Raw genomic sequence first — 21,879 nt, forward strand, 5'->3', positions numbered from 1 at the left:
GGGCAACGGTGTGCTTGATGCAGCTCATTGTGTTCAGGTGGGTGGGGTTTGCTGGCTGCTCGTGTCCTCTCTGAACCCCCATTCTTCCTTCGGGCCCCCTTGGAGGACCCCCACTCTCCCCAGTAGGAGGGCGGAGCCTCTCGGAGGGAGGGCCTCCCTCCACCACCAGATGGAGGCCTGGGGTTGTTGGCGGGTCACTGGCTGTGTGGCTGTGGGCAGCTCCCCAGCCTGGCTGCCTGCTCCTTTGGAAAACGGCCGAGAGCTGGGTCTCCTCTCTCTGGGGTTGGCTGTGGGGCGTTTGCGGGAGGGGTCTCAGCACTCAACCATGGGGTGGGGCACACAGGAGGGGAGTGGCCCTCCCAGGGCCAAATCTTGGTCCCTTTGGGGTCATGAGCCCTGCTCTCTGGCCCGTGGGCTGGGCCCCCTTTGTTGCTGGGTCAACGCCTTTGCCCTAAGCCCCTCTCAGTGCCAGGCCTAGTCCTGCATGGGCCTCTGGCCCAGGGAAATGGTTAATTTGGGGGTCATCTTTCACCCATGACTTCATTCCTCTTGGCCACTGGCTCATCTCCCTTGTTAGTCCTTTGGGCAGTGGGGCTTTGGTCCAGGAATTCAGTGGGACTGGCAGCAATCAGGGGTCTATCCTGAGAGGCCTCCCGCCCTCCAGTCTTGGAGGTGCCCAGGCTACGGCCCCATCCTCGACGGGCCGAAACAAGCTGACTCCCAAGGCCCCCGCAGGCCCAGGCTGAGCCTGAAAGCATGCGATGGGAAGGGACAGAGGTGACCCCTATGCACCGTTCCCAGCGGGAGCTTTCTCTGGACTGACGGGCACATACTCAAGCCAGCCATGTGTGGAGCAGGGGGGCATCTTCCATCAGCTTAGGGGAGGCCAGGGGGAGCCTCCTGGAAGGTCAAGGCCGTGTCGAGACCCCCGAGATCCTACACAGTAATTCCTACACAATTACTTCCTACACAGTAATTCGGCCAGTGAACCAGGGCCCAGACAGGCCTGCTCCGAGGCCAGAGCGGTTGGTAAAATCTGTGAAATGGGAGCACACACACAGAAGTACGCGACCATACGCGGTGTCTGAAGAATCACAGGGCAAGGAACAGGCCGCTCCCACCACCCCGGGGCCCTGTGCGCAGACCCGCGCCCGACCCGCGCCCGCCCCGCGCCCCTCCTCCCGCCCTCCCCTCCCCTCCCCTGCCAGAGGCAACCATTATTACGCTTCATTTGTCTTCTGACCCCGGAAAGTCCGCGAACCCGGCGCAAATGGTGGGCTCGTTTGGTTCACCTGCAAAATAACACTGCTGTTCTAGTTTTACCATGTTTTTTATCCTAAACACTTTCGCTTGTTCTTGAACTTAATTAATGTACAGTCATGTTGTCAGCGTATCTTTTGCTTAACATTTAAAAAATTGACCCATATTAATGCTGCTGTAACCCCACCTTTTTCAGTAATAGCCATTTTTTACAGTTTTACAGAAAAGTCGAGTGACAGCAGAGAGCTGCCCTGTGCCCTGCGCAGGCCCGTCGGCGTGGGAGACGACCGGAGGCACTGTGCTACCCTGGGTGGGCCCTGGGGCAGAACATCTTTTCGTATTTATAAGCCATTCACGTTTTGTTTGTGTCATTTAGACATTTTTCTTTCGGGGGAAGTAGTTTCATTCACGTCCTCTGATCCCTTTGTGACTGGGTACAGGAGTACAGCCGTGTTTCCCAAGATGCCCACTGGCATAATAAGCAACCCAACGGGTACCTACTAAGCTTCAGTGTCACCTTCCTACTTGATTACAACACCTACCTGTATTTCATGTGTCACTAACATATGCATTATATATCCTTCGCAGTAAGACGTCAGTGCGCCTCGAACGATCGAACGTTCCTAGGAACCAATGGATCCGATCCATGACCCCTGCTCTGTTTCCTCCTAGGCTTGTCCCTTCCCCTGCCTGACGGCCACCGCTCCAGGACAGCGCTAAGCAGTGGGCAGCGGCCGACGGTGAGTGACTCTGGGGTTTCAATACTTCACGTTATTTTTCATCATGTTATAAAATGGGAGTTAAGTCAAGAATGGATGTTAAATTTTAGCAAATGTTTCTTCCCATCTATAGAGTCCACAGGGCTTGTATTTATTAGTTTTATAGACTCATCCAACTACCCTTGCATCCCTGGTGGTTGTTTTTTTAAAGTGACAATCGTAGGGAATTTAGAAAACAGAGAAAAGCCCCACGAACATCCACCCCGGCAGATAAACGCTAAGTGACCATCAGGCGAGTGAGCGTCAGGACCTGCCTCGGTCCTACTCTTCTGCATCAGCAGCAGGCAGGCAGAATTCTACATCTTGCCTCTGAACAGGATTAGAACCACCTCTCCACTGCTAGTCTCCAAGGTGCAGGCTTTTTAATCATGTCAATTATCTCTGAAAACCCCGATGACACACTCCGCTGTCCCCACACGCGGGGGAAGGCAGGAGGCCAGGGCAGAAATATTTTATAAATCTTGTGACATGAGCAGACCTTCTACCACTCTTCTCCTACCCAGAAAGTCAAGTCCAAGAACCTACCCCCTTCCTTTTATCCACACAAGGGCAGAACTGCCCAGGGCTGCAGGCCCTCAGCACAGGTCACCACCCCTCCCGCCCACAGGACAGTCAACACCACACTGTGAGCTTATCGTAGAATAGATTTATTTACCTGAAACATGTCTGTGCAATGCTTGTTACCAGCACAGAGATAAACTGATCTCTATTTACAGTCTAAAGTCAAACATGCGTTGTGATAAATTGACATTTAGCATTTTATTAAGATAAATGCATCACAATATTTGTATTGCACCAACATCTGTCTACTGCTTCTGATTTCATTAAATAAGTTACACTTAATACAGTGCAAAATAGCTGTTTGTACACTCAAAAAATAACAAGTTATGAACTGGAGGCCTACATTTTAACCATTCAACACCTGTAGTGTTTTCAGTAAATTTATAAATAAGCAAAACTGTACAGGGCCAATTAAAAGGTAACATGTTTCAATGACACCGTAGAAATCTGGCTACTCCCACCTGAAGGCATGCAGTACAGCTGAATATTGACTACTGTATGTTCACATAAGCCGACGTTTTGCAGAGAAATATGGAGACTTGGCTGATGGCATCTGAGTTCTTGGATAAAGTTTCAGAACCTCATTCTTCTTGCAGCAGAGAAACAAATTCTCTGGCGAGGCTCTCGGATTCATGAAGCTGAACTGTACATTTATAATTACTATTTTGATTTAAAACCTAAAAACCCCATTGGTAATACACATTTCCTCCACATAACACACAATGAGTCGGGGGCTTTTTTCTACTTTTCTTCCCCCCCCCAACTTCAACCATGCAGAGGGCTGGCAGATGTGTTGCTAAAAACGCACATGCACGCAACCGAACACCCTCACATTTCTGCACAATGGCTTAGGAAGCGGTTACTCCAGTATCGCTGAAAAGGAAAGAAAGAGGAGATCAGCTTGATGAAATGTGGGGGGACGTGTCAGATACCTACTCAAGCCTAAGATAGTGACAGATGAAAGGAACATTCAGTTTGACCCTTCAAGACTGTAAGACCAGCACTTCTGAGAAGCTGCCCCGAGGCACTGCCCACGCAGGGCAGCATCTGGAAGCGCTGGCTCAGCAGCACAGATCCCTGGCGTCCTCTGGCTACAGAGCAAAGCCCCCTGCCCCTGGCTCACGGGACAATCCCACCAGGCACTTAACCGCTTCAGGTGCAACAGGAGTGAGATGGACAAGAGAAGGAACAGTTCTTGGTTAGCAGTGCAGGGAGATGCAGGAGCGAGCAGTGTGCAGGCAGCCCAGGCCTCGAGCTCCCTCCTCCCCAGCCCTCCCCAGCCCTCCCCAGGGGCAGCCTCTGCGCTGCAGGCCCAGCCCTGCCGTCTGGTCCAGGGGAAACTGCTGTACCTGGGCTGCTTATCGCCATTCCCTTCAAGAAAGAAGGCTGGAGGTTACCCTCATTGTTAACTGCAGGGTGGTGGCTTTGACAGAATTTGGTGGTTAAATTTAAAAGACAATGGCCGATTTAGCTCTGCAGACACAGCAGGCTCTGGGCTGTGGGTAGGTGCCTGGCAGACACTGAGCTAAGGCTTGTGGCCTCACACCGCTGAGGGACGCCTGCCACAGACACCCAGGGGGCGAGGCCTCGGGCTGAGGGTGAAGTGGTAGCAGCTGCTTATGAGGGAGGCTGGCAGTTGCCTTGCTGTGAGCTCCCGCAGCTCTCCAGACAGAACATATTACCTGTATTGTAAACGCAGAGCACGCTGCTGGAGTGGTGCCCCCGGGGTGGGATGGATGTGTGATTGCCACCTTCTGGGCAAAGCTTATCAGAGAGGCCAGGTGAGCAAGGGGTGGCAAAAAGCAGGATTAATGGGATGGGCCACAGGCCCACAGGTAAAGTGTTTCAGGCAAGAGCTGCCTGGCAACACCTGCGTGGGTCTAAGACACTGCCCCATCCAGTCACTGATGGCGGCAAAAGCAGAGGCCAACAGTGCCTTCCTGCCGGGTGAGGAGGGGGCGGGTGGCTGCCGCTCACTGCAGGACGGAAACCTGAGGCCAGGGGGTGCCCACAGCAACCCCATTGCTGAGGAGGCACCGACACGGACATGGTTCCCAGAGGTGGACGCAGGGCCCACAGGGCCTGCTGGAGGCAGCAGAGCCTTCCCTCTCCCAGCTGTCTGGGCGGAGGGAAGTGGGTGCCCGAACTGCCTCTGTGGGCTGGACAGGCCTGAAGCTGAGAAACCACAAGGCAAAGCCAGCCCGGGGCCACCTGGGGCTCTGCATGTCTCCTACAACAGCCCACAGCATCCAACTTACTTTGTAAAAGCCACTAAATCAAGGAACTGAGTCAGGAAAAGCTGACTACTTGGTTGGTTTGGTTTCCACTGAAGAGCACACCACCCAACAGGCTCAGACATCCCGTTTTGGTTTGTAGCCAAAGCGCACTCCTGGCATTTGATCCACTCAGCCCTTTTCTTTTTGCCCCTCACAATGCTAAAATCGGCAAAACCTACCCCCTACGGTCTCTGCCAAGCAAACCAACCTCCCTTTTCTCTGAGAGAAGCCTCAAGTGAGCCAGGCCAGAGCTCGGCATTCAGTCTCTGCGCCCACTTCCACCCTACACTCTGACCTCTGAACTTGGCAGCAGCACCTTGTCCTGCCCGTTACCTTTTCCCCCAACAGCCAGCATTTATAGCACATCTTCTGACCCAGCAACCAGGGCCCAAGTACCTTCACAAGAACACTCAGGGCCCCACAGGGAGGCGGCCGCCTTCGCCCCGGCTAACACGAGGCGGGCCGGCTGCTGGCCGAGAGGGCCATGCCCTAATGACCGTGCCCTAACGGCCCTGCAGAGAGAAGACAAGTCTCAGCTGCAAAGGATGTGACCCAGAAAGTGAAGGCAGCCAACCTAAGAGGAACCTACAGATACGTGAGTTCACCGGTTCGGTTACTTGCTTTCACTAGCCTTTTGCTTTTTAAATGAACCAAGGTTCTGGGACAAGTCCTTGCAATTAACAAAGATCAAATGAACCACAACTGTTCGTGAGTCCCCACCTCAGCACTAGCCAAGGCACAGCTCCCTCACTCAGCCGACCAGCCGGACCAAGTCAGAACGGTTCCTCTTCCTCTGGGCCCTCGCGGCCAACATCTGGCTGGGCCGCTGTCCCAGGCAGCTTGCATCGTATGCCCCCTGCTCTCAGGGACAGCCACAGAGCACAGCAGTGTCTGACACACGGGGCTTATTCATTAGTGTCATAAAGCCAGCTCACTTGGTGGCAGTCATCTTTAGGCTAGAGCCTCTGAATTCCAGGGAATACTCACGTTAGTTGATGGATGTTGGAAGGCATTGGAGGAAAACACCACAGTTAGGGCTGTTAATGACTTACACACTGTTGATAAGACTGATCTGGAACATGCGCAAACATTTATCATAGTATGATGGTGGTGGTTAGTGCCACATTCAAATAAAAATAGTTCTATACAATATGTTCATTTGGTCATGTGCTATTTACAGATTTTACAAAACACATACACGCACATACACACACACGCCTGCCCTTATGTTCTCTACACCAGGCTAAAACAGGCCAGCAGAAACTTGCATAAAATGTCACAGATGACAGTGCCTATAAATTAAAAAATAAAATTCTTACAGCTACCTCTGCAGCAGAACAGGCTCCTTCTTCCCTGTAACCACAGTAAAACTAGGGTCTGCGCTAAGGACTTAGGAGAAAGTTGGTAGTTCAAGCTAGGCCACTTAAGAGTTAAAAACAAGGCAGTTATTTTTCTGTCCATTTAAAATGTTTTATTTTTTTAACTAGATTGTGAAGTGCCACTGAAATAGGCAATGTTGGCAAAACAATGTCTGTTACAATAAAATAGACTAGACATTTAAATAAATAACCTTAAAAACTACGTGAGGGGACATGAACCCAGTCAATCGAATCTGGAACAATGTTTTCTGCACAAGCGAGAACAGGCATACCTCTTAAGACTGATGTAAACAGAACCATCGAAATCCTACAGGAGAAGCGGGCTGAGCGGGCAGGACCGGGGTGGGGTGGGGGTGGAGGTGAACCGAGAGGGGTGAGGGAGTGGCAAACCAAAAAATACTGACTGAGGTAGCAGTACTCTGCCCAGTGCAGAAAAATTGGCTTACGAATAAAAATTAGACTGTGATCTCAGATTAAACCCAGATGATCATGCAAAAGACACAATACATGCTATTTTGTTTTAGAAAAAACCACACACATTCATTTCCTAAAATCTGCTGCCAATTAATTTGCTGACAATGTCTGCTGGCTCAACTTTTTTTTTTTATACAAGGATGAGTATTAAACAGAACACTGTACATGCTTTTTCATCTACAAAAAAATATTTGCATAAAATAGTGTTAGTTCTCTGTACATGTCAATGGACACTTTAATTATGTGTATAAAAAAGGAAAATCTTGCCCCACTGGAGTCAGAAAAAGCAAAACAAAATCTAGAGTATGAAACCTCCTTCACCAGCCAATATGTTCATGTGAAATTCAGCAGAAATAGACAGTTGCTTTAAACAATAAAAAATTAATTGATTAAGTTAAACATCTTCTTTATGTAAAACTGTCAGTCAAGACCAGAACATATCGCTAAAGTTAGTGTCTGTGCTATACACCCAGATCACAAGGGGCATTATGAACAGCACAAACGGCCAGGAAATCCCATCGGTGCATGCCGAGAACGAGCAGGATTTGCTGGCAGGCTGCACACACTCTTTACCAGGTTCCAGGTAGTTGCGGGCCACAAACTTAAGCGTCTCATCCAATAGAATCACAGGCAAGGAGATTTTCAGCACCATCAGCCACTGGGTCAAATTTAGCGGTGTGATCTGGAAGATAAGCTGAAACACAGAAGCCGCGTCAGGCTCCCAGCCTCACTGGAGGCAGCCAGGCCCCGGCCCCGGCCCCGGCCCCACCACTGCTTACTGGCAAGGGTTCCACATAGAGGATTAGGAAGTGGAGCGACATGGACAGGCAGATGGAGCCCACGAGCCAGATATTCTCCCAAGGGGGCATCCTCAGCAGGGACTGGTTTTCAGACAAGCTGCACAAGGAGAGAGGTACACGGAACAGGCCCAATCAAAAGGCATGTGTCACAAGAGACAGGGATTGTTCAGAAACACTGCACTGAGCAGCAGCTAACTTGACATCACCCACTGACCTAATTCTACTGACTGAAGTTTATAGCATGGCAAAGTTGAGGAAGAAGTTCAGATATAGGACGAATTTCCAATTTTAAATCTAGGCTTCGGCACAGCGGATTCTGTTTCATTGGGCTCAAAGCTGCTCAACTGCCCTTGACACTTAGGCTATTTCTGAAATTTCCATTTTTGTCACTAGCTTAATTGGATGATACCATGTGTTGCAATGCTAAAGGGAAAAGCTCCTTCCTTCCCTGTGGGCACTGGCACACGGGCACTGAAGTCCCTATTTTTGTCCCCCGCCGCCTCGTAAGGAACACGTGGCTAAGCCCTCCCATTGCTTCCTGGAGAGGACGCCGCTGCTTTAGAAGCCTGTGCTGCCTGTTCTTTCTTTTGGGAAGGAAGAGCCTTCCTGTGACCTGCGACCAACCATGACACACAGGCCCACAGCGCCCTGGCTGCCAGAGCTTTCGCCCCAGCTTGCCGGGAAGACTCACTGACCTGTTGAGGGCGTTACACATCTCTATGGTTACTAGAACAGAGAGTGCCATTGTCATCGGGTATGGGGATTCAAAGATTGCACAATCCACTCCTTCAAAGTCTGGGTTGTCCTCTTTACACTGTAGGAAATGACTCTGCAACAAAAGTCCAATCAAGTTCCTGATCAGCCAAGTACATTTCCTAAGTCCACGCACCAATTCCAACTCAGCCCAGAACACAGACCCACACAAGACCTCACCCCGTTTTCCAGAGAAGCGGGCCCTTCAGAACAATCTTTGATGCAACTGTAGATTGTTTGAGCCTTAAGATTGTCTGACCAGCACCCAAACCACAGAGAGCATAAGGATATCCTTGCTTGTGAGGGCTCCCAGCTCTCTGCGCCAAGGCACAGAAGGGAAGGCGGCTACCTACCAGCTGGTATAAGGACACTCTTGGACCACCATCAGCAGCAATGAACCACCACGCAGCAGCACCCACAGTAGCAGCGCCAACATAACCTGGAAACAAACATCACGGCGCTGACACGCTGCAGCCGTCACTGCAGCTTGTGGGCCTTTCCCCAGGACAGAAGCTGTCACCGCAGGAGGGAACTGGCTGGCCGAGAGCCTGCCCACTTTACGCCAGGGTGTGCTTTTTGAATTTTAAGTTGCCTTCCTACGGAGCCCTAGAGAAGGTATTTAACCTTCGGGACTCACTTTCCTAACCTATGAAATGGGGCAGGGAACCAGCACCCGGGTCAGGAGGATGAGGATTACACAGGTGACCTCTGTAGGAGAGTCTAACCTGCGGCCAGGCTCCACGCTTTTACCAACCACTGCTGAAGAGCACATAGGCCGGTCCCTTTTCTCGCTGAGGGAAAGGGAACTTCATTTTATATCTTAGTGATATAAGGCCTAAGCTGTCCCTGTATCCCTTTGCCCAGAGGTTAAATCTGAAAACCTCATTCACAAAGGTCCAAGGAAGGATGAAGGTGCTAGAACAGGGACTCACTTTACTGAAAATCGGGCATCCAGTTCATTAAACTCTAAGAGGGCAGCTTCCATTTTTTGCTGCCCTAATAAATGTGCTTTTAAGGGATGAATTTACAAAATTTTGGCCCCCATTTTGTTTATAAATGAACTATATGTATATGTGTATATGTATATCTATGTAAAAAACCTACTCACAGCCAATAGCCAGGTAACGGAAAAACAGCCACCCACTGATCAGCGGCTCCTTCGGGTTCCGGGGGGGTTTATTCATGATGTCCAGATCAGGGGGGTTGAACCCCAGTGCGGTGGCAGGCAGGCCATCTGTCACCAAATTGACCCAGAGCAGCTGGACAGGAATTAAAGCCTCAGGAAATCCAAGGGCAGCTGTCAGGAAAATGCTGTTTCCATGCAAGGAAAGAAGAGAAAGACCCCAAATCATTTTTGGCCACTACTCAAATCTCATCACCAAGCCCCCTCCTCCGTAACAACCAATGGACAGCAACAATGCATACTTGAAATCACACTTTTTTTGGCAATCATAAAACAATTATTATACCCAATTTCAAATTACAGCTAACTTCTAGAAGGCCAAGAGTATTATTTGATACAGTTAACTTAAACTCATTTCTACGTTAAAGACAGCCACAGAGCGCCCTTGCTTCCTCCATCTTGCCCGGTCTTCCCTCCTGCCTCGTTCACAGAGACCAAAGCTGCTGCCACAAGAAGAACAAATCTGGAAAACTGACTGCCACAAGCCGATTTTAGATAAAGGAACACAAGTGACTTGTGTTAGGGACCCACCAGACAACTTCCCCCACGTTCGATGAGATGAGGTAGCGGATGAACTGCTTCATGTTGTTGTATATTGCCCGTCCCTCCTCCACAGCAGCCACGATGGTGGAGAAGTTGTCGTCGGCCAGGACCATCTCCGAGGCGGTTTTAGCCACCGCGGTGCCAGAGCCCATGGCGATGCCGATCTCGGCTTTCTTCAGAGCAGGAGCATCATTCACACCATCCCCAGTCTGAAAGGGAACCCAACATCACTAAGTACTTCCCCTGTGGCTGACTTAGAAGGCACTGCTGCGCCATAAACTCCCCTGTTCTTCCCTGCATGCAACACACAGCATGCCAACTCCTGGGCAAGAGAAGCCTAGAGAAACAGCCCAGATCATGACAATACCCAAGAAATTCCAAACCTGGGAGCTGTTGCTAAAAATTTAATGGTCAAAATTTGTACATGTCCAAAGATACTCACCATAGCTGTAATCTCATCAAAAGACTGAAGAAATTCTACAATTTTAGACTTGTGGGAAGGTTCGACTCGAGCGAAGCAGCGGGCATTCAAGCAGGCATCTCTCTGGGCTGCAGGACTGAGCTCGTCGAACTCCCGGCCTGTGAAAGCCTTTGCTGTCACATCCTCATTCTGCCCAAAGATGCCAATGCGGCGACAGATGGCCACGGCAGTGCCCTTGTTGTCCCCCGTGATCATGATGACCCGGATGCCTGCCTGCCGGCACAGCTTCACAGAAGAGGCGACTTCAATCCTCGGAGGGTCCAGCATGCCCACGCAGCCAACGAAAGTCAAATTGGTCTGCACAGAAGAATCACCTTATCTTAAAGCAGGAAGTTCTGGTTTTTCCCCTAGTGTGAGCCGCTACTTAGATATTAAGAGCAAAGGTTTCTGTATTTTCTTAGGCGCACTCTCCCTCTAGGCAGCATGCCCTTGCCAGTCCCTTCCCCACAAAAAAAAATAAAAAAAATTACCGAGTTGCAAAATAGGTTTTACAAGTTTGTTTAGCTCAAATTTTGGTAATACTTGACTTTAACTATATATGTTTGCAGCAGCAACCTGAATTATAACAGTGATGCATTTGGCCCGCAGAAAAATAAATAACCACACCTCTTCCTTGGCAAAAGCAAGGCTCATTTGACCTTTTACCGAAGGAGTGCTGTTTAAACACAATGAATGTGCAGGGCGTGGGTGAAGAAACTTTTCATCAGCTAACCTCATATTTAATAAAGTTGGCAGAGTCCTCAAGGTTCATGTCTTCTCTTCTCAGTGGATTGTCGTGAGTGGCCAGAGCCAGGCATCGCAGTGTGTCACTGCCACTACCCCATTCCCGAATGACAGACATGATCTTCTGCTTGATTCCAGGGGTCATAGGAACTTTAGTGCTTCCAACTCGAATGTTGGTGCACCTGTCAATGACACCTTCAGGAGCACCCTAGAAATGGTACAAATTTGGTCAGCAATTTTATTTACTGGCTAACTCAGGATCCTAATCCTGGCAAGAACACCTCAGTGACAATCTGCTGTACTTGCCTTCACAAACATTTTGCTCATCGACGTCCGGCTTGGCTTGTTTGGGGTACAATAAACCGACATTGATTTTCTATCACGTGAAAACTCTAGAGTAAATTCTTTTTTCATCAATTGTTTAATGACCTATGAAAAGAACATATATGGAATACTATTGGATGATGATTTCTGTAAATTTTTCACTTCTACAACAAACACTCAGCACCTGTTATGTGACAGGCACTGGGGATAAAGCGACAGACAATAAACAAATCATACAGTCCGGCCCTTATTTGTGGTGGTCATTACAGTTAACGCACTACTTTTAAGCTCCATAATGTTACTTGTTTCCCTTTACCGAGTTGTTACAAGTCTGGAGTCAAACAATTCTAAACCTCAGTCTCTCTGAAGCTGTCTTCAAGCTGAGGGATTTAGTCACACCAACCAACCAACCAACCAACCAACCAACCAACCAACCAACCAACCACAGATCTGGCAGACAATGTGGTTTTGCAGCTCCCATCACTGCCACCTCACTGATTCACCTCTGAATGTTAAGCTAGCCTTACAGCTGTAATTCTGCTTGAACACAACATATTGCAGTTTTGATATATTACTAGACTTGATTTGAGAATGTTGTGTTGTCTTTACATCTTTATTATTAAAAATACTAGTTTAGGCCCTGGCCAGGTAGCTCAGCTGGTTAGTGTCGTCCTGATATGCCAAAGGTGGGTTTGATGCCCGTCAGGGCACATACAAGAACCAACCAATAAATGCATAAATAAGTGGAACCAAAAAAATGATGTTTCTCTAAAATCAGTAAGTAAATTTTAAAAAGTAAAAATATATATTGGTTTGTAGCTTCCTTTTCTTGTCACCTCAGGTTTTGGTATCCCAGGCCTCATCAAATTAGTTGAGAAGGGTTTCTTTTTACTTGTTCTCACAGTATGTGTAAAACTGGTGTTTCTTTCTTAAGTGTCTGGCAGAAATTGGCCTGGAGAATTTTTGTGGGGGTAGGTTCTGAATTATATTCAGTCAATTTAACAGATTCGGGATTATTCCATTTTTCTTGTGTCAGTTTAGAAAGTTGTGTTCATTCGCAGCGCCACGGGAAAAGGCAGACTTTGTGGGTACAAATGGCTGCATGTGGGAATTATCTATCGATTACTTTTATTTTCTTCAGATAGATCATTTCACCTGAGTGAATATGGGGAAGAAGACATTGCAAGTTTGAGGGGATCAGGGGGACAGGTAGCTGTCTGAGAGTATGAGAGCGTGTGCGTGGTGAGGCGGGCGGCATGAACAGGATAGCACGTTCTAGCACTGACCGAGTTGCAGGCATTCGCTCGTTCTATCTTGGAAAGACCCTTCAATTCCGTATCAAATACATTCATCTTCTCTACCAGGCAAGTGAGAGCAGTCTCTGTAGCTTCTCCAACTTTTTCATACACACCCTTTGCCTGTATTGGTTAAAGACACAGAAAGTGCAGAGAGGGAAAAGCAGTATAAACAAGCAATTTGTCTTTAATAGACTTTTCCACAGGAGGATGACCTGCCCTCCATGACATCCTTCTATGGAGCACAGGATCCAGAGAACTAGGAACTCGAAAAGTACAGGTGTGTATCTTATCTTATTCTAACAATAGGCCTTACATTTCCCTTAACTATAAGGAGCCACTCACTAATCATAGTATTGCATTCTGTTTCTGATGGGGACTGACTTGCCTTTTAGAAACCAAAAGATTTATCTCACTCTTTTATAATTAAAAAGAAAGGAAAAAAGGTTTTCTGTTGGTTAAATTTTTTCCTTTCAATGTCATCAAAACAACCCTCTAAGCCTCAGCTTGTACTCAAGGGTAAAACACTACCCATCTTAAAAAGCAAGATCAACACCCTATGCTTTCAGGAAAACATTTTCTATCCTGGTTTTAGTCATGTATAGTTAAACTATAAACAGACGAGAGCATCATGTCCACTAAAACTCTTAGTTAAGTAACTGCAATGCTCAGTTGCAGAATATGGGAAAGGCACTCAGCTTTCTTGGGCTCGGTCGTGCCGACTAATAGAGATCGAATCTTGAATGGAAAGGGGAAATAAAATCAGGAACCCTTACTTTCGAAAGGGAGGAAGGAAGGCTGGATTTTCATCCACCCACCCCACCCTTGACTAGGAACAGTCAGGTCTAGTTTCTCATTTCTGAGGAGCCTTACCTCATTGTAATCCAAAGCAGAGTCATTACAAAGAGCACAAATTGTTGCCAATTCTACAAGGCCATCATATTGATGACATTTCACTGGTTTATCATCTTTATACCTGTCAAAAGGAAAAACAGTCTTAGAGCACAGTGTGGTTATCTCTGCCAATCTTTATTTTCTTCGTTCATGAAATTCCTCCATCACTGGTATCAATAAAGAACAAACAGAAGCCCTGTTTAAAAATTTAGGCTTCAAGTGGAAGCTCAGTAAGATGAAAAGGTCATTGGTTTATAACTCGTGCTTTCTCTTTCAAAGTGTACAAACACTGCCCTTGCCGGGTAGCTCAGTTGGTTAGAGCATTGCCCCAAAACACCAAGGTTGTGGGTTCGACCCCCAGTCAAGGCACATACAAGAAGCAACTACTGAATGTGTAAAATCGATGTTTTCTCTCTCTCTAAAATTAAAACAAACAAACAAAAAACACTGGGCAAAGATTTATTTTTTAAAAAGTGTACAAATACTTATTACTCTAATAACTGATGCCATGAGCCACACTCAGAAAGCTGTCTTAACTTTTCTAGACACTGCAAGTCTATACAAGTCCCAAACGGGCATAATGGGTCCTTAAAGTGACAGGCGGGTTTACTCACACTTCTCCAGTTGGTTCATATGTTGACCCACTTATGGTGAATTCATTCAGGAAACAAGTATCACCTTCAACTTTGTCCAGAATGAACATCTATAGAAAGATAAAAAGCATTAAGTGTTTAAAAGGTACAAAAAATATGCTAGGGGGAAAAAAATCTTTGCTAAGACAAAAAGTCTTTCTTATTTAAGATGATTTTAATGAAACATTAACTGAAGCTCAGCAACGGAAGTATTGTCCCTTAGACCGTTTAAGACTGCTTCCCTCATCCATCTAACAAGCTGAGAAACAGCATCACTGAGGTGAATATAAAACTAGCAAGCAGCAGTGGCACTACACAGAGGGCAACCCACATGACACCCGAGCTCCGGGGACCATGGTCAGCAGTGCTCTAGAATGCTCAGAATTCCAAGTCTCAAACGGCCGACTGAGAAGGTGGGTATTAGGTAGTCCCAGTCCTGCCTGAGAGCTCAGAGTAAAAGCTTGAGAAGAATAAATTCACATTTCAGAGTTGGATCACCATTCCCTGAGAAAAGACAGGCAAACTGCTTCTCTGCTCCTTTCCACTTATTTTTATTGTGGCATTAGGTCATTTTCCATGAAGCTGTGTAACTATATGTATGCAGTAAGGAGCCCGCAGAGCTGAATGAGCTGATGTTACCACGACAATACAGACAGAAGCAGGCTTAGGAAAGAATTCTTAATTTTATAGATTAGTAAGGTGACAAAAGCTAGTTTCTTTTTTAAAAAAATATTTTTACTGATTTTGAGAGAGACGAGGGGAGGGGTAGAGAGACAAACACCAGAACATCGATCAGTTGCCTCCTACATGCCCCCCATGGGGGATCGAGTCCTTAGCCCCAGCATGTATCCTGACCAGAAATCGAACCAGCAACCTTTTGGTTCACAGACGACACTCAACCAATTAAGCCACACCAGCCAGGGCCAAAAGCTAGTTTCTTGAAGATGAGGGTTTTTAAAATTTGCATTCTAATTATAACTCAGAAGCCTAGTTTGGAAGACTAAGATTTAGATCTGTGTTTTCATTGCAAATTAAAACTACAAAACCCCTTTAAAAGGGGGGGAAGTGGGAGGGAATGGACAAAAACACACAAAGCGATACTTCAACTATACTTTAATCATGCCAAAATCTCTCTGCAATATGAGCAAGAAAATGATCAAGCTGGCTCAATGAGGAATTTTAAGTTCATGGAAAAGGGAACCATGTCATGCTTTTAAAACATCTTTTCAGAGCATCCCAACGCACATTCAATAAGAAAATCAACTCATCTTTATTTTAAAATAACTTTTTTGCCTCACAAGATTTGCTTGTTATATAGCACATACTTTTAAATTTCAAAAGCTTCATTTTAAAAGTATACTAAGAATTAAATCAACCTTGGAACTGAACTAAAACCATGAGTAAGACATACAAAATGGTTTTAAATCAAAACATATAACTGGATTTAAAAGCTGTGATGACTCCTGAAAAAAGGCTCTAGTTCAAACACGTATCAGAATGTCAAACGAGGAAAAGATTCTAAAGGTCACATGCAGCAAGGTCACTGACTCCTACAATTTTTTTTACAGATAAACACCTGAAAAAGAAAGCTTGTCAAAAGGCTCTTTCCAAAGATGTTTGACATTTTACAGAAGAGGAAACAAAGGGCCAGACTGGTTAAAGGATACGCTCAAGGTTACACAATTACTGAGTGGAAGAGAGGATCAGGTTTAACTACCAGCCTTTTCTATAAGAAAACCCACCTTAGCCTGTGTATTAAAAGTTGTGTGACCTTCAGACACATCACAGCTTCTCAGAGCCTTAGTTTTCTCACCTCTTGAGCAGGATTCCCATGATTCAAATCAAGTCGCATGTGAAAAATTTACTGCACTAAGCAATAGCAAAGTATGCTGGCAGTATTATTATTAATGACCATGCCATTTCTTTAATAATACCATTTATAAAAAGTGAAACTCTTTGGGTCTATACCAGTCTAAAATATTCTAAGGCATTCAGAACTCTGCTGCACGTTAGTTAGCTAAATCCGAATGCCCTTTGACATTTTAGATTGTGAGCAAGTAAACCACTTAGAAACTGCATGATCAAAGTATTCCCAAGTCAAGGGCAGTTATGCAATCCACTGCAAGAAGCCTCCTATAGAATACTGATTAGCGTCAGCTTTCTGTGCTGAGGTAGAAGAGAACAGACACAGGCTGTTTCTTTAATAGAAGAAAACATTTAAAATCAAATAAAATAAAAGGACAAATTTTTTTTTTATTATGGACTCTATTTTATACTTAGTTTGAAATCTGATTTGCTGCCAATACTTTGAAATTAAATTTTTTTTAAAGGTTACAATTGCGCACTGCTTACTTCATGGATAGAAAGGTCTATTTCGAGAATTAAAAGCTTTCAGGCTGAAGTTTAAACAGTTTGCTGGGGAATACTAAACAGGTAACATGAAATTCCTTTTCTGTCCCCCAAATAATCAGCTTTTAGCAGACAATTAGCTTTTAGCCAAACTTTCCAAACTTTTCTGGTTCCAAGGAATGAGAAGTTAGGTAGCTCAGTCAAACTCTGCATCTGGTAGGGGAATGCAAGACAAACTAGAAGCTTAGCACTTGAGAGAACATCCTAATCTATTTTAAACATCTGCCCATTCATTCTAAATCTGGATTTGGCCAACAAAAAGAGTTGGAGGTATTTTTATCTAAAAATCATCATGAATTTAAATTTGGCAAGATAGAGATTCAATTCAGAGGGTTTAACTGTATTAAAACAATTTCCAATACTAAAATTTTTTTCCAAAACCTGGAGATAAGACCAAGAGGATGACCACATGTCCTTTCAATGTCACTCAGAAGTATTATCTAACAGGCCCATCAAAGATTTAGTGGTCTAGAAAAATGTGTTTCACTAAGCTATTTATTAATTAAGGGCTCATGTTATGTAAAGCTGTGGATTTGTATGCTGTAGAAGATAACCTAGTAGTTTTATTGTCCCACAGGACGTTAACCAGTCTTTGTAATCTAACAGCGACTCTATTCTAATCTTGAGCACTTCCTCAAATGCTCGTGACCAGTCTGACCATCTTACTGATTGATTCTCTCATTAATGAATGAGCCAGAAAGAATCTTTGACATGTGTCCACTAAATATTTGTATGAGTTGTGTACCTTTTGGAAAATTATACTGTGAGTTCTACAAAATTGTTTACATAAAATTTATGAGCTGAATTATATGAAAGAATTTAATTCAGCTGTATCATTATTATATTTCTTTAGTTCCTATTTTTCTAAGAGCAGATTTAAACAATTTATTTTACCCCCAAGTGATGGTCAGACAACCTAAGAAAGGAAGGATGAAACACAAAGAACAAAGTTAAAGGCAATTTTTACTTTTCAAGAAGAAAGCATGTCTCCTTGAATGTGTTATGGAAATATCAATTAGAATTTTAAGTAGGCAGGTAGGTAACGAGCTGCTTTACAGAACTCTCTTCCTTTGAAGCCTGTCTGTTAACAAACATACACTTAGAGACAGAGGAGCAGGGAAAGAAAGGCAGCAGTCACCTAACGTTTACAGACCACCTATAGTTATTTCCTCAATACAAGTACATCAGCCATACAGATACCCTTTATTTCATCAGTTTTAGGAAGTAAATGATTAATTTCCTCTGAAGTATTAGAAATAACCTTGGGCTCACATAACCCAATCTGTTAAAAGCACATACAAGGTACCAAATTACAAATCAAAGATTTTGATGGCACGAGGGTACATTGTTAGGATGAATCAACACCGACCGACAGGAAAGGCTCTTAAATTACTCCCACTTACCCTGCAGGCTGACATCTGGTTCGTTGTAAGTGTACCAGTCTTGTCTGAGCAGATAACAGAAGTACAACCAAGGGTTTCCACAGAAGGGAGGCTTCGAACGATGGCATTTTTCTTTGCCATTCTGCGAGTTCCAAGGGCCAGGCAGGTGGTGATCACAGCAGGCAGACCTTCAGGAATGGCTGCTACAGCCAGGGCCACTGCGATTTTAAAGTAGTAAATAGCACCTCTGATCCAGGAGCCTCCATGAACTGGATCATTGAAGTGCCCAATGTTTATGATCCAGACTGCGATGCAAATAAGGGAGATGACTTTGGAAAGCTGCTCCCCAAATTCATCTAGTTTTTGCTGGAGAGGTGTTCTCTCCTGTTCCGTTGCTACCATTTCATCCCGGATCTTGCCAATTTCAGTGTTAACTCCAGTTGCTACCACCACTCCCATGGCTTTGCCAGCAGCAATGTTCGTACCCTAGAACAGAAACAGAGAAGAACTGGTTATAAGATTAACACCATTCCCAACTTAAATACTGACTAGTAAACTCAGTGTGGATCATGACTAGAGAACCAGCCATCCAACTTGGATGAGCAATAACATGCAGGCAGTGCGGTACATCTCTCCCTGGTGTTCATTTCACCTATAGCAGCTCTACACTGACCCACCTGGGTCTCTATTCACAACACTGAATCTGGCTTGCAGATAGCTTTGGGCTGGAGCTGGGCTCTAACCCAACTGCATTCTCAATTTTTTCAGCTCTAAACCCTAAGCATTCTCTACCTCTGGCTCCAACTCAACTTCCCCTACTTTTGTCACCAATAAGGGCAACCAGCATTATGGGCTACCTTGACTGACAACCTCCACTCAAGCATTGGCATTCTAAAATCAGTGAACTCAAGTATGAGAGTTCTCTCCATACCCCGCTAAATTCCTAATGTTGGAATGATAAGGTTTGTTATTTCATTGTAACTTGATAGTACTTTACTTACTTTGGGTGCTTAGGCTCCCACACTAACCCACAAAAGCCCATGAGGTGAAATATTTTAAATTCCAAACAAACAAAATCTATAAATTTCCCAACTTTTTATTTTGAAAAAATTTAACAGAAAAATTGAAATAGTACAATGAACAGCCATTTGACGTTTCACCCATCTTCACCATTTATTAATGGCTTGCTACATTTGTTTCTCTCTAAACACACACCTTTTTATTGTGAACTCATACAGGTATCATCCACATCATTTTAAAAAACATCCTTTATAATGTAAGCCTTTTCCAAATAAACCTACTTTTCTACTACGTTTATAGATAAAGAGTTTAAAGATGTGTGACCTGATCTTTTTATTTTAATCCTCAAAAGCTTGCCAATTAAGCCCTGGCCAGTGTGGCTCTGTTGGTTACAGCATCACCCGTGCACCGCAGGGTTGAAGGTTTGATCCCTGGTTGGGGCGCATATGGGGAGCAACCAATTGATGTTTCTTACCCCCCTTACTTTCTCTCTAAAAGAATCAATCATTGGTTCTAAAAGAATCAATCAAAGCCATCCCTGGGTGAAGATTAAAAAAATTCTGCCAACTAAAACAAGACATCTAGGTCACATATCCCACCATTACGTGTTCCTGATGTTTTCTGACAGCTGAGATGGACTGTGATTATCCACTTTCTAAAATCTGACCACTGAAGGTAGGCAGCGAGAAAAAGTAACACCTGCAGACTTAAAACCCTGAAAATGTCTAAAAAACACACAAACAAAAAAACATTTGCTAAAGTACTTACAGAAAAGAGCATGTTCTTCTTATCTTGGTTAACAGCCCGTGGGTCAGGGACGGGGTCAGTGTGCTTGATGACAGAGACAGATTCACCTAAGCAGGTTGAGAGACAGAGGGAAGGTTAGATCGGTGCAAGCCACACCTGGCACCTAGGAACCCTCATCCACTCATGCCACTGCTTCTCTCAAGAAACCAGTAAAAGAACCAATTCATTCAAAGGAGGTAAAGTAGTAAAATTTAGTAATATAAACTAATTTGAAAGCAATGTCAGGATTAAAATAAATATATTTCAAAATAAAGGAACTTAATTTTGAAGTAAAATCCCAGCCAATTACCTTTATTTTCTGGAGTAACTTATACACACACTCCAATAATTTTTTTTAATTGATTTCAGAGAGGAAGGGAGAGGGAGACAGAGAGAGATAGAAACATCAATGATAAGAGAGGATCATCGACTGGCTGCCTCCTGCATGCCCCCCACTGGGGATCGAGCCCAAAATCTGGGCCTGTGCCCTGACTAGGAATTGAACCATGATCTCCTGGCTCATAGGTCGACACTCAACCACTTAGCCACACCAGCCAGGCTCCAATTTTTTTATTTTTTTTTTAAAGTCAAAGTGTATTTACTTTTAATGAACTGAACAAACTGTAGAACATTATATGAATAATGAGCATCATCCACTGGAAAGCTTGCTTTTGTTCAATAATGTCAAAGATGAAAAATGAAAATGTTTTAGAAATATTTGCATGTACTAACCAGACTTCCATTTCAATAAAACAAAACTGAAAAACAGCAATCAGCAGTTGCACTAAAAAGAGCACATGGTAGAAAGCAGTAATTCTTAGAAGTTTTACAATGTCTCACTGAATCTGGTTTCAACTTTACTTAATAGCACTCATAAAATATACAATCAGGGTCAGCCTGAGTGAAATATGTGCCATATGACTCTAACTGTTAATTCAAATGTCAGGTATTAAACGTCACTATCGATATTTCACAAAAAAGAAAGCCTGGTTCCTCAACCTAGCCTAAAACTACAGTATAATTATTCAACAAAAAATTACATTAAAAAAAGTGTAAGTTTAAGAATGATAATTATTTCTGTAGGCACATTATGAGAATTGCATCAATACAACCTAATTCCCCAACATTTTATGGCTTAATCAGCTTCCAGCTTGTTGCTAATGGGAGGTTTAGTAAAAAAGCTATTCATAAAGAAACAAAAAACACTAAACAAGGTTACTTACATCACCACCTCTATGACATTAGCTGTTTTCCAAAACTGATAATCAGATAAATCTTGATAATCTTTGAATTTTATATTTATTCTCTAATTCAGTTTAGCATTGTGTTTAAGTTAATCTTCTAACCATGTTACTTCCGGTTAATATGAACCCTCCACCCTACTCTGTGCCTTTATTAAACAAAAATGGGGAAATGTTCCAAACAATCCCAAATCTAAGTGTGCAAACTTTAAGTTGTAAAATATTCACTATCTGGGGGTGCTAACTTTTGTTAATTATACATTTGATTATTGCACAGTATGTTAAGATTCAAGATTAGCATTCACCCAATGCGAAAAAATTACAGTTCTAGAGCCCTTTTTTTCCAGCCTGGAAAAAGAAGACTAAATAAGTAATTGATTCACTTCCCACAAAACAGACATTTCTACCGTAAGATTAACCTCTGCCAATGGAAGAATTTGTAACCTTTTAAAAACAGTAAAAACAATGCTGATTTTTGGTGAAAACTAATTTTTGATAAAATTAAAAGATAAAGGCCTTATGAGATGAAAGCCAAGTTAGTTTTTTAAAAATCATACCTTTAAACCCCATATATTGCCAAAAAGTCTAATAGTTAAAGCTTTAAGAAATAAAGACCTTAGAGAGAATTAAGATAGGATATCATAAAGGGATAGCGGGGACAAGGGCTAAATATTAGTGTGGGGT

At 44.3% G+C, this 21,879-nt stretch overlaps 1 protein-coding gene across 1 annotated transcript in view; it reads right to left on the minus strand.

The window, feature by feature from the left end:
• Positions 1 to 5,949: 5,949 nt before the first annotated feature.
• The window catches only part of ATP2A2 (ATPase sarcoplasmic/endoplasmic reticulum Ca2+ transporting 2), a 36,870-nt gene continuing 20,940 nt past the window's right edge, over positions 5,950 to 21,879 (minus strand). Inside the window, exons 7-20 of the mRNA XM_087828391.1 lie at positions 19,937 to 20,022; positions 18,170 to 18,634; positions 14,340 to 14,428; positions 13,705 to 13,807; positions 12,823 to 12,954; positions 11,519 to 11,641; positions 11,202 to 11,420; positions 10,451 to 10,786; positions 9,997 to 10,217; positions 9,391 to 9,593; positions 8,636 to 8,721; positions 8,225 to 8,358; positions 7,509 to 7,626; positions 5,950 to 7,423 (exon numbers count right to left, since the gene is read on the minus strand). Coding sequence (XP_087684517.1) covers positions 7,154 to 7,423; positions 7,509 to 7,626; positions 8,225 to 8,358; positions 8,636 to 8,721; positions 9,391 to 9,593; positions 9,997 to 10,217; positions 10,451 to 10,786; positions 11,202 to 11,420; positions 11,519 to 11,641; positions 12,823 to 12,954; positions 13,705 to 13,807; positions 14,340 to 14,428; positions 18,170 to 18,634; positions 19,937 to 20,022 — 2,585 coding nt within the window. The 3' untranslated portion in view covers positions 5,950 to 7,153. The remainder of the gene's footprint in view (positions 7,424 to 7,508; positions 7,627 to 8,224; positions 8,359 to 8,635; positions 8,722 to 9,390; positions 9,594 to 9,996; positions 10,218 to 10,450; positions 10,787 to 11,201; positions 11,421 to 11,518; positions 11,642 to 12,822; positions 12,955 to 13,704; positions 13,808 to 14,339; positions 14,429 to 18,169; positions 18,635 to 19,936; positions 20,023 to 21,879) is intronic.

The sequence above is a fragment of the Miniopterus natalensis genome, chromosome 20 (assembly GCF_054644295.1).
Source record: "Miniopterus natalensis isolate mMinNat1 chromosome 20, mMinNat1.hap1, whole genome shotgun sequence".
In the NCBI taxonomy this organism is placed as follows: domain Eukaryota; kingdom Metazoa; phylum Chordata; class Mammalia; order Chiroptera; family Miniopteridae; genus Miniopterus; species Miniopterus natalensis.